Source organism: Chiloscyllium plagiosum, unplaced genomic scaffold (assembly GCF_037043375.1).
Source record: "Chiloscyllium plagiosum isolate Xiang-an unplaced genomic scaffold, Cpla_swu_hap1 HiC_scaffold_2, whole genome shotgun sequence".
Taxonomy (NCBI): domain Eukaryota; kingdom Metazoa; phylum Chordata; class Chondrichthyes; order Orectolobiformes; family Hemiscylliidae; genus Chiloscyllium; species Chiloscyllium plagiosum.
Genome location: NW_028270140.1, coordinates 102007456 through 102020204, shown reverse-complemented (window position 1 = coordinate 102020204; position 12749 = coordinate 102007456). Strand labels below are relative to the sequence as shown.

The following is a 12749-nucleotide window of genomic DNA, read 5'->3' as shown; positions in this document are numbered from 1 at the left end:
TGTTACTAAAGATTCCTTCTGGATAAGAAAGAAAGCCAAATATTTTGCCTGAACTTACCTCTTTCACATCAACTCATTATCTAACATCAGACTTGAAACAGACACAGTTATTTGTTCATCAAGCTGTGTTTATTTTAATTTATTTCAGTTCTATATTCCTTCATTGTCTCAAGGAGTATGTTGTTCATCGATTATCTCATTGTTTGTTCTTCCTCATAAACATAACTCAATCTTGCTATCTTAGTGATAATCAGCATTGATAATAGTTGAACAACTTAGTGCTAATCTGCATAATCATAAGTTCTTATCTCATTAACAATATGAAACTAATTTTTTGCCAAAATAATTAATCACAACGGGGCTTTTTTCCAAGGTTCGTCCATGAGAGTGGGGAAGCAAGGTCTACAAAACCTTCTACTAGCTGCCATCTAACATTTTGTTCTTAATCTAGTTGTTACATGATTTTAGATAGTTTCACCAGCTGGAAAAGATTGAAGTCAAGGTATACCTTCATAGTTATGGGTGAGATTAATTGATTGTGAGGCAAGTATAGATGTTCTATTATTTGGCATCCCCTAATTGGAGAACCACTAGGAGCATAGCTTTAAACTGAAGTGCGATGCCTCCTGGACCATGTAGTTGCACTGTTAACAGTTTTCTGAACTGTGGATCACTGTCTGCTGAAGTAGTGACACTCGACATAGTATTTAACTTCAAACCCCTGTGATGTACCATTGATGTAAATATATGGATCCCCTGTTTCCCTTTGAAAAACTGGAGTGTTGTTTCTTCTGCATTGGATCGCTCTATCTCATTAACCACTTTGCATGAGTAGCTGTTTGATTTCTTTTTGTTCTACTCTGAAACTGTATCCAACTTCTGCACATTTTTTGGAAGTGATTTATGTGACAGATAAAGCATTCACTGGTAATACATTCACTGTCTGTGCCTGTGATGTTTCTTTGCACCACAGCGTTGATCAGACTTTTAGTATCTGATATGTGTCCGAATCACTGTATTAGCTTCTCACATGTATCGTTTGTGGTTTTGTACCTTAAGCAATAAATTAATATTACTGGTCTCCTCAGCCATGGTTGATTTTCCTTTCTTAGGATCAATCTGTTATTTCTGGATTTCTGGTTCACTCCCCTTTCCGGTTTTCTCCCGAGTCAGGTCTTTAGACTGCAATAAATCTGGAAAAGACACATCAGCAATTCCAACAACCATTTCTACTCTTACAAATTCAGTCTGGAAGTAATCATAGTTGCATTTCTCTACTAATTTGTAAAGACCATTATGAAATTATCCTTGAACTACTCTGGATGCTGAACTCCTTTTTTAAATCTTGCTCGTTTAAGAATTGGTTCTAACGTTGAAATATTTGTCAAAGGCTCTCAGTACCTTTTAAAAAGTAGCTGTTCCTTATTTCATCCCTCAGTGAACTAAAAGATTGCCAACTGTATTTTCAATTATGCATAGAAGTGTATTCCTTATTCAGCTTCTGATGTAATATCTAATTTGGAAGTTTTTCAGTATCTCAGAAATATTTTCACAAAGATGTCCAATCCTATGTACTATCTAGACCATCTATGAAGAGATGTCTTCTTGGCAATATTGGTTCTGATGCCATATCTTCTTGACATGATGGCATACTTTACTTCCTTGCTTTTTACTTGCTTTTATTCTACAGTAATAGCAGTGGTGCTCTTTGCTGCCATCCTGGAGGGTTTGCCTACACTTTGCAGCTAAAATGGTAGATTCCTGTTGTTTTCATGCATCCACTGAATTCCACTGTTTATGCCTTTAAAAGCAATTCCAACTTTAATTGTGATTTCTTTAATGATTTCTGCCTTTATAGCAGCTCTTATGAAGGATCTCCCACCTGAATAAACTCTACTAACTTTCTGCCCTTGTTGGACCAGATCTATTCAAGCTTTCAATCTATCCAACGTACTGCTTTAAATGCTGGTTTCACAACATCCTCGGTTTGCAATCTTGAATTAATATTTCTTTCATGGCTTTTTACTTCTGTGATTGTAGCCATGCTTCACATGCTCACTTGCTATAGTGGCAAAGCTCCAAATGAGCCAGCAGTAGTTTTTTTTTTAACTTGCAGTTTTTTTAAGCCTGGAATTACTGCTACATTTAAAGTTTCTCCAGCGACTGTGAATTTTACACATTACTGACAGAGCTTCCGATGTCTGTTCTACCTTGGAACTTTTCCCACAGACCAGCACTGCACAATGCAGCCCAAATCTGCTTTGGATATATTAATTCCCTTTCTCCTGTTAACCCAGTCCTAACCCTCGTGGTGCACTGCAGCACTTAACACATCTTAAATGCTTCTACCATTCACTGGAGTATTCTTCCTGAAGTAACTTCACAGAAGCTGGTATCCCATCACCAAGCACACCCTTTATTTATGCATAGAGAGTCACTAACACTGATCCAGCTCTCTCAGAGCCAACTCTCAAAGTGTCAGAATATCTAACACTCCTGTTCTTCTCTGTCAGCCAGGCTTCCCTGATTAGAGCAGGTTAACAGCCCCAGTCAGGGAACTCATATTCTATTGTTACAATCATCACACATTCTTGTTGAGGATTGTCATATGAGTTTCATTTGTCGGGTTCTTAAACCTTCAGATCTTCCCTGCTGCTGATTGCACTGTCTGAACAGATAACTGAAAGCCCACTGGACATAAATACCAGCCCCAATTCTCAAAATCATGATTGCCAATTTACAATTGTAGAATTTTAGAACACAGTTGTCCAAATAGATCCTTGAACTTGCCTATTAGCTTTGTAGTTTATCTTTTCTGCTATATAGACAAGTCATTCTTGAAGATTTCGAATCATCTTCCAGGAAATAAATTCCAGATTATAACAAATCACCACACAAAACGAAAGGATCATGCTTCTGTTTTTTTCTCTACATAGACTGGTAACTGACCTACCCACTACTAGAAACACTTCTTCCTTACCTGCTTCATCAAAACCACACAAAACTTTGAAAATCTCCAGTAAACCTCTCATGTCATTTTCTGCTCTAATCTCTCCACATAAGTTCACTCTTGGTATCACTGTGATACATCTTCCCTGCATTTTGTCCAAGGCCTTGATGTTCTTCCTAAAACATGGTGTCCATAATAAAAGTCTAAATTCCTAATTGTTTTTCTCTCCAATATGTATTTCTTCTCTCATTAAATTTCATTGCATTTGCCTGCTTCACCGGATTATTCCTCCTGAAGTGTATTGTAATCCTTTCCACTGTTGATGAACTAACAGGTTTAGTGTTATTTGCAAACTGGGAAAAACCTTTGTACTCAAATACAGGGCATTAATATATATTAAAAATTATCCTTGAAGAGGATTGGGAGATATGACTGTAAACTTGACTCTCGTCTGCAAAGCAATTATCCACAACTGCTTTCTACTTCCGACTCTTAGTCAATTTTGTATTTATGTTGTTTCTCCTATTCCAAACCCATGTGTTTCAATTTGGTAATAAATTGTGACACATTGTCAAACACCATTCAAAAATTAATCTATACTATATCAACTTCACTACTTTCACCAACTCTCTTTATGATTTCATCCAAAAGCTCATTCACATTTTTCAGATACTTAACAAACCTGTTTTGACTAACATTAATTAACCTACACTTTTCCATACTTTTTAGATTATGTTCTCTCAAAATGTGGATGTTAGGCTGATGAACTTGAAATTTTGTATTTATTCCTCTCCCCTTTTTAACTGTTACTGTTTTACTGAACATTGTTAACACATAGGTCTGAACTCCTTGCGCTGAATCTGTATGCTGGTTCACCAATCAACTACTTGGAAGAAATGTAACTATCAACTGTAGGCAAATATAGAGTTTAAGCTGGCACTGAATAAATATATGATATAAAAGTACCCTTACTTTTATAAGGGGCATTTCCTACAGCTATGGAGCACACTTGCATAGGTTCACACTAATCAAGGTAAGCAGCACAATATCTAGAGAAGATGACACATGATGTCAAAAGGCCCTAAATAATTAAAATAATGAAACTTTCCCAGCCAGGAGGTCAAGTGGGTTTTGTCCCCAGTATGCACGCAACACAGATGCAGAAATGGACCAGGACTCAAACTCTCACTTTCTTGTCCTTTTCAGGCTCATAAGAACGTAAGAACTAAGAGCAGGAATAGGCCATCTGGTCCTTCGAGACTGCTCCACCATTCAACAAGTTCATGGCTGATCTTTTTGTGGACTCAGCTCTGCTTACCGACTTGTTCACCACAACCCTTAATTCACTTACTGTTCAAAAGTCTATGATGGCTGCACAGTTGGCAGAGGACAATAAATTCCAGGCCCACTGAAGCTACTAAAGACTTCATTTAATTTAATAGTCCAAGATCTCCTCACCAGAAGATGACCTGCTCCTAACTCTTTAGTATTTGCAGATTTGCACTTTTAATGGGAAAGAAGATTGATTTGAACCCTTTACCCACTTCCTATTTCCCTGCATGTGCAACAACTATATCAGGTTAGGTGATGCACTAGTGTGAATGCCTTCACTTCTGCAATCTGAACTTCTCGTGCCCTGAGACAGATTATGAATTGAAAGATGGTTATTCTGAAACTGTGGAAAATTATAATATGTTCATCTGTGCCCCTCAGTGCCTGACTTTAAGCTTCTCAGACAAGATCTGGATTTGAAGCCAGAAATCAAACTGAGGGCTAATTCGATGAACTACCAATTCCAATCACAATTGGTGTAAACTTTTCCACAGTCTATTATTTCACCTCTCCAAAAGAAATTGCCATGTTATCAATAAAATTAATGTTAATTTATATTAAATGTTCAAAATATTGTAAATTAATTAATTGGGGCAGCATGGTAGCTCAGTGGTTACCACTGCTGCCCTCACAGCACCAGGGTCCCAGGTTCGATTCCAGCCTCGGGCGACTATCTGTGTGGAGTTTGCACAGTCTCCCTGTGTCTGCGTGGGTTTCCTCCGGGTGCTTCAGTTTCCACCCACAGTCCAAAGATGTGCAGGTCTGGTGAATTGGCCATGCTAAATTGCCCATAGTGTTAGGTGCATTTGTCAGAGGGAAATGGGTCTAGGTGGGTTACTCTTCGGAGGGTCGGTGCGGACTGGTTGGGCCGAAGGGCTTGTTACCACACTGTAGGGAATCTAATCTAAAACTATTGATCAGAAACTTTTGAGGTCAATAGATGCAGGTACAGGAGAAAACAGGATGGGTGATTTCTGGTAATTAACATTGGATCAAGATTCTGAAGTGATCATCATCTTCTGGCTTTCCTTTGGAGTTGGATTGAAGGAGAGAAGAGAACTCTCTTAGGTCCCTTGTGCAATTAGTTAAGAAGGGGTAGAGATTGTTAAGAGACCAGTTTGAGGTACTTTAATATTGAATCATAAATTTTCCAACTGTGGAATATGTTTCAAAACTTGCTAACAATTCAACAGTGTCACCAAGGCAAGTAAATGCCATCAAAATCAGCTCCAACAGCAATAATACCAACACCAGCAGCCTTCTCTGCAAACACATATTCTTTCATGGACCAGAGGCAATTATTAGATTCTTTTGATAAAATTCCCTACAGTATGGAAACAGGTCCTTCGGCCCAACAAGTCCGCACCGCCCCTCCGAAGAGTAACCCACTCATATCCAGATCCATTTCCCTCTGACTAATGCACCTAACACTATGGGCAATTCAGCATGGCCAATTCACCTGGCCTGCACATCTTTGGACTGTGGGAGGAAACTGAAGCACCCGGAGGAAACCCACGCAGACACAGGGAGACTGTGCAAACTCCACACAGACAGTCACCCAAGGGTGGGATTGAACCTGGGTCCCTGGCGCTATGAGGCAGGAGTGCTAACCCCTGAGCCATCTAACTAACTAACTAACTAAATCTAACTAAATGGAGGCAGATCCTGAACACATGGTCTACTGGCTGATAATCAGTTCTCATAACATGTTTGACCATCAGTATATTAAAATGTCATATCAGGTCAGGTCTCCCAGCACAAGACCCCCTTCTTAGAGGGACAGCTAGGCACACATTGCCAGCGGCCAATAATTGCCAGCCCCTGAAGGGCCCAGGTTCCTACCTCTTACAAAGTTATATGCTCCCTTCTCCTGTGAGAGGATACAGCAGAAAGCTGTGAATGTTTAGGGAAGGGGTGAAGGATGCAATTTTTTGTGGGTGACCATGGGACATATATTCAAGAGTTTAATAGACCGAGGATGGGTATGAGAGTTGGCTGTTTGGATGGGGATTTGAGGTAGCTAAAGAAAAAGAAACAGCTGAAGTTGTAAGGTATGTTGTTCAAGACAATGTTAATCAAGTTGAGTATTTGATTGAGATCCTGGAAACTCCTGGTGCACTGCCTTTAAGGGCCTGGATGTCTTTGTAATAAAGTAAGTGGGCAGCACAGTGGCTAGCACTGCTGCCTCATAGTGCCAGAGACCCGGGTTCAATTCCAGCCTCAGGCGACTTGACTGTGTGGAGTTTGCACATTCTCCCCGTGTTTGCGTGGGTTTCCTCCGGGTGCTCCGGTTTCCTCCCACAGTCCAAAAATGTGCAGGTTAGGTGAATTGGCCACGCTAAATTGCCCGTAGTGTTAGATGCAGGGGTAAACGTAGGGGAATGGGTCTGGGTGAGTGAGCTTCGGCAGGTCGGTGTGGACTTGTTGGGCTGAAGGGCCTGTTTCCACACTAAGTAATCTAAGTAAAAGTTAACTTACAGGTGGAGCAAGTAATTAGGAAAGGAAATGGTATGGTGGCCTTTATCAAAAGGGAATTTGAATAAAGAAGTAAACATGACTTGCAACAATTGTATCGAGACTTGGTGAGACTGCACATGGATCCATGAGTACAATTTTCATCTCATTACCTAAGGACACATATACTTGCCTAGAAAGGAAGGATGTTGTATTTCAGTTGTACAAGGCATTGGTAAGATTGTGATTTCCTTATTTAAAGAATGTAAATGTATTGTTATCATTTCAGAAGGTTTACTAGGTGGATAACCGGAATGAGTGGATTGATTTATAGAATTCAGGTTTTAAGATTAGATAGGTTAGATATATGTTTCCACTGGTATTTCGAAGAGTGAGGGGTGACTGTATTGAATGTATAAGATCCTGAACAGCCTTAACAAGGTGAATGTGGAAATGAGATTTTCCCTCATGGGTGAACTCAGGACTAGAGGGCACTGATTTAAAATTAGGGGTCACTTCTAAAGACAGAGATGACAAGAAGTTTTCATTCATTGTTCGAAGCTTGTGTGACCTTGGAATAATTTGCTTCAGAAGTGGGGTCATCGTATATTTTCAAGACAGACGGCAACAGATTCTCGTTATGCTAGGGCTTGAAAGGTTGTCAGAGGCAAAGACGAATGTGGAATTTGAAATACACAGTACAGCAATGATCTTATTCAATGCAGAGTAGGTCTAAGGAGCCAAATCATTTCCATCTGCTCCTATTTCATATATTGTGTGTAGACGGGAGGGCAAGGAAGTTCATCAGACTGATTCCTAGGTTAGCAGCATTGTCTTATGAGAAGAGATTGAGGGAACTCTGTCTACAGTTACAAGGATGAGAAGTGATTTAATTGAAATTTCACTGAAATTATTTCAGACTTTGACAGGGTAGAAATCAAAGCATTGTGTTGACAGCCTACTTACTCTCTGATATCAGAGCTCCATCCCAAATTGTCATGCTTATATATTTTCTTTGTCTAATTAACTACTGTATCATAACTAAACTGCTGCTTCTTAACAAACTCAATGAACAATGAGAAAATTACTTACAAATCATTGAGTGCGATTTGTAAATAATATTGGGTAGCTGTAAATACAAACCCTGAAAATCAAACACTCTCAAACTGAACTGGGCAGCTTGCCTTTCTAGCAGCACCAAATTTACAGTCAAAGACCGATCACTGCACCCAGCTCTAACCTACTAGAACTGGGTGTTAATGAAGTCCTGTCTGGCTTGTTGCGCCCGATGATGCAACGTTCTGTCATGCAGAATGTGATGTTCTTCCTCCAGCTCAATATCCTCACCTCCCTACTTGGAAGACTGCTGCACTCTCCCAGCTCTTCAGTGTCTAACACATCCCCTCGTTGGTTGTTCCAGTTGTGCACAGCACAGTATACAAGGATTATGTGGCACATTCTATCTAGAGTGTACTTTAAGGCACCCCAGTCCAATCCAAATATCCAAATTTCAAGAGGGCTATCATGGCTTTCACAGAAGAATAGATAACATTGTTTCTATGTTTGGCCTCAGGCAGGCTGGATAGTGGACTTGTCAGTCATGGTTGCAGAGAGTATCCCTTGTCTCCCAATAACCAATCTTGTAAGGCATCTGAACCTTGAAATGCAGTAGAAACGTGGAAATTATCAAGGATATAAGCATCATGGTAGTTTCCAGGGTACCTTCTAAGACGTGGTATTAATGATCCCAGATGATCTGAATATTGATGGAATGGAATCTTTTTCTAATCATTATGATATGGCACTTTCAATGTGCTGTGTGTACCTGAGGGAAGCCAGCTATGTCGGCAAAGACCACTGCATAACTGACCTCATCACAGAGAATTGAGATGAAGCAGTGTGATTTGGCACAAATTGTATCAGTAACAGCCTCGGTACATTTGTGAGTTGAGGATCAAGAAATTCGACACAGAACTCCAGTGGACCTTGAGTGTAGCTAGTTGCATAGACATTGAGCACAGCTGTCAGTCTGACAGCCATTGGGATGGGTTAGCCACCACTCCTTCATATTGCAGGTGGTGCTCCAAAGGCTGGGATAGTGTCAGTGACAGTGCCCTGGCATATAACCTGTGGTGGCACTCCACCTCACTCATCAGGACAAAATGGCAAGGATGACAATAAACTCTGAGCCTCCTGTATCTCCTGCACATACTGCGGGACCTTCAGCCACAAGCTCTTCATTTAGAGACTTTTTTGGCAGCCTGCTGGAGGTTGTTGCTAGTGCTGTGCTTGCTGGCATATCTGTTCCTCCTTCATTTCTTTTTACACCACAGCAACAGCAATGATAAGCCCTGCAGAGGCTGGATCCATTTGTCCCACTTTCAATGAGCCTGTGTGGAGGACATCAGAAACAGAACGGGTCCCTTAATAATGGGAGCAGTCTGCATTTGCATCATTCACAAAAGATGTTGAGCAAAGTTTTCAATATAGTGGGACTTGAAATTCAGCAATGAGGAGGGCCATCGAATGCTCCCACATGAATTTCTGACATAGGGATCTTATTCCAATGAATGCAGCAAATGGAATGTCATAGAAATACAGTTCGAGATTGTAAGCACTGTATGATTACTGATGGCTTGTCCTGCCATCTCCACATCACCCAAGCGTTGCATATAAGAGCATATTGGCACAGTTCAAGATGAGAGGAGATCAGTTCTGTGCCCTTGTGCAGCCTATGGGATCTTGCATTAGTTTTGTGCGTGGTGGCCTACAGGTGTCATTTTTAAGAGCACCTTCGATTACTTCTGCTTCACAGAGACAACTGCCTGTAATCTGCAATGACCAATGACATAGTCATGATTGCAGGAGATGGTCAGAACTTGTATTCTACACAGCATGTTGTATACAGCATGCCTTTCACATCAGGGTACTATGTTTGCAGATAACCTCAATCCATGCTATGCAAGTAACTGATCAATGCAATTGCTCTGTGAGGGCTTCACATTAGTAAAGTGAGAAGAACCCACACTTTTTTCAGACAGTAAGAAGCCATTCTGGGTGTGGTCCTAGCCGTTTTCATTTCATTTGCCTCTTCCTTCCGGAAAGTGGAATTTGCCCCTTCACCATTCCTGTCCCCCCTGCATCCCAGGTTGCTATCTCCAATTCATAGAATTGACCAGCCCAACTTCCCAAACCCAGCAGTGTCCTCTGATAATTCCCCTTGACTTTCATTGGGCTGATCCCCAGGACTGACCATTGCTCACCCCACTGACTGACTCAGATGGACTCACCCAACCTTATATGACTGGTATTTTGTACTGACTGTGACCCACTCCCTGGACTAGTGATATGAACTAAATCCTGACCATTCCAAGTGGCCAACTGACAATCTCATAGTCCCTCAACTGATCGCAAACCCTTGACACTGCACCTGATGGACTGTCGCAGGACCCTATGGCTCTCTCCTTTGGCGTGACAGAGGACTATACACTGAGACACAGCCATTTGGGTTGAAGCTTATTAAGTCAGTTTGCCACTTAAGCCGCTGGCACATGGTGCAAAGTGAGGGATTGATGTAGCACAATGCCATACAGAAATGTCTCCACCCTCTTGACTGAAAACAGCTTACAATCATTAAGAGTTACCTGGCTTTGTGGCTGCAGTTAAAAAAAACCAAGTGAGGACATGAGTATCAGGAGCCTTTAAGTTCTGGCTGAGAGGGAAAAGCACAAAAAGGTAAGACTAAGCAAGGCAAGGCACAGATACTGTGAGCATCCATGTCAGCACAAAGTGAAGGAGCACTAAGAAAGCAAGCAAAGCAGCTCTGAGATCCAGCCTGATCCAATCCATCAGCTTGGTGCTGACCCTGCACACTAAGTGTTCTGGTAGCAACATTATAATAAAAGGTGCCTGTGCACTGCAATGTGCAGCACTAAAATGGAGAACCATATTCTAAGTGGGGCCATAGGGTGTTGTAAGGCTAAGGAGAAAGTGAGGACTGCAGATGCTGGAGATCAGAGTCGAGAGTGTGGTGCTGGAAAAGCACACCAGGTTGGGCAGCTTCTGAGGAGCAGGAGAATCGACATTTCGGGCATAAGCCCTTGATGAAGGGCTTATGCCTGAAATGTCGATTCTCCTGCTCCTCGGATGCTGCCTGACCTGCTGTGCTGATCCAGGACCACACTCACGACTTTTGTAAGGTTAATACGTGTCCAATGCTAATGTCTATTGTGAGGGCTGATAGTCATTGCCCATGAAGAATGCCCCATGAGGTTGATGACAACAGTCCAAGATAGAGGTGAGAGGAGCAAGCAGTAAGCTCGGGTCACAAGATAATTGCTCTGACATCCATGTTGGGAATTGTCACCATTTAGTTTCTGTCCAGCAGATGGGAGTATATGAAACTGCGCATTGACAAGATTATGCATGCAAAATGGATGTAAATAGGGCTGCTCACGAGCAAGGATCCTGTCTTCCTCTTCAAAACTGTTCAGGATTGGACTTCATGCTCTCAAAGTTGTGAATCTCATTTATACGGATATAAGCCATTTTCCCAACTAGACTCGCCAATGCCTACATCAATCAGGGCCTAGGAAGATTCTATTCATAGTCTCAGAATAAGAGGTGAGCCATTTAAGATTGAGATGAGAAGGAATTTCTTCACTCAGAGGGTGGTAAAGCTTTAGAATTCCCTACATTAGAGGCTTGTGGACAGTCAGTCATTAAGCAGGTTCAAGCAGAAATAGATTCTTGAAGATTCATTATATCAAGAGATCTAGAGATAGCACATAAAAGTGATGTTGAAATAGACGATCAGCCATGAGAGGGAAAGCAAACTTGATGGTCAAAATGGCCTGTGCTCTTATGTCCCCATATTGGAAGGACCACACTTGCAGAGGACTTCCTTGCCACTTACACCCTTGGCTAAAGGAGTTCTGCCTTTCCTCTTGTCCTCTGGAAAGCTTCTCAGTTAACATTGTCTATGCTCCAGCTGTATAACATGATGGGAGCTTTCCAAGGTCTCCTCTTCATTCCTGTGGTTGCTGCAGCCTCTACATTCCAAGAGCAGATTTGTGGCCTGTCCCTGTGCTGTCATCCTTCTAATGAGAAATCCTTTGTTTCATAAATTGAATGCACCATCCTCCCTATCTACCCTAATTGATCAGGAAGTCCAGAGGTCAGATGCCAACAGTTTGCACTAGTTAAGAGCAATAACCAGGCATAAAATTCAAAGAGTTGGGTTCCTATCCCAGTAATGATCTGTTCCACCATTCCTGTAAGGACTAAGGTGACAAAATAATTTCCATTAATTCAGGACTGGACACCTTACGAAACCTGGTATTGCTAAAGTTGCCTTCAACAGGATCACACTCAAATATTAATAATTAGCATTTGGCAGGTGACTATCACATCTGCTATTCAATTGAGGCCAACATGCCCAGAATTAGGACAGACTCACTGTCTTAAAAAATAGATGTATCTGCAAATTCTCCATTAATAAAACATTAGAGCATATGAATAAATGTGAACTAGTTAAACTGATTCAATACTTTGATTTACTTTCTTATAACAGTGGGATTTATTCTCATTTATAAATAATAGTACAATTCAAGGTTTGTGTAAAGATTTGTTGCTCAGGTGCCGGTTGGAGTTGTTGTGGGTATGTTCGCCGAGCTGGGAAGTTGGTTTGCAGGTGTTTCATTCCCTTTCTAGGTGACATCTTCAGTGCTGTGGAGCCTTCTGTGAAGTGTTCCTGTACTGTGTTGGTTGGAATTTATTTGGTTTCGTTCCTGCTGCTTCCAGTTGCCAGTTCCAATTGTCCATTGGAGTGGTCGGTATATTGGTTCTAGGTCAATACATTTATTGATGGAGTCTGCAGATGAGTGCCATGCTTCTAGAAATTCTCTGGCTGTCCTCTTTTTGGCTTGTCCTATTATCATTGTGTTGTCCCAGTTATAAAGTCATAGAAACATAGAGACGTACAGCATGGAAACAGAACCTTCGGTCCAACCCA

At 41.3% G+C, this 12749-nt stretch overlaps 1 protein-coding gene and 1 long non-coding RNA gene across 14 annotated transcripts in view; one reads left to right on the top strand and one right to left on the bottom strand.

Moving 5' to 3' along the window:
• Positions 1-12749, bottom strand: part of mctp1a (multiple C2 domains, transmembrane 1a) — a 643540-nt gene that overhangs the window by 587374 nt on the left and 43417 nt on the right. The window contains exon 1 of one of the 13 annotated variants that reach the window (XM_087999190.1): positions 1054-1107. The exons of the other annotated variants lie outside the window; for them this stretch is intronic. Coding sequence (XP_087855316.1) covers positions 1054-1092 — 39 coding nt within the window. The 5' untranslated portion in view covers positions 1093-1107. Of the gene's footprint in view, positions 1-1053; positions 1108-12749 lie in introns of those variants that run through there. 13 annotated transcript variants of the gene reach the window in all.
• LOC148151950 (uncharacterized) overlaps positions 1-12749 on the top strand; it is a 36833-nt gene that overhangs the window by 15290 nt on the left and 8794 nt on the right. The window lies entirely within an intron of this gene.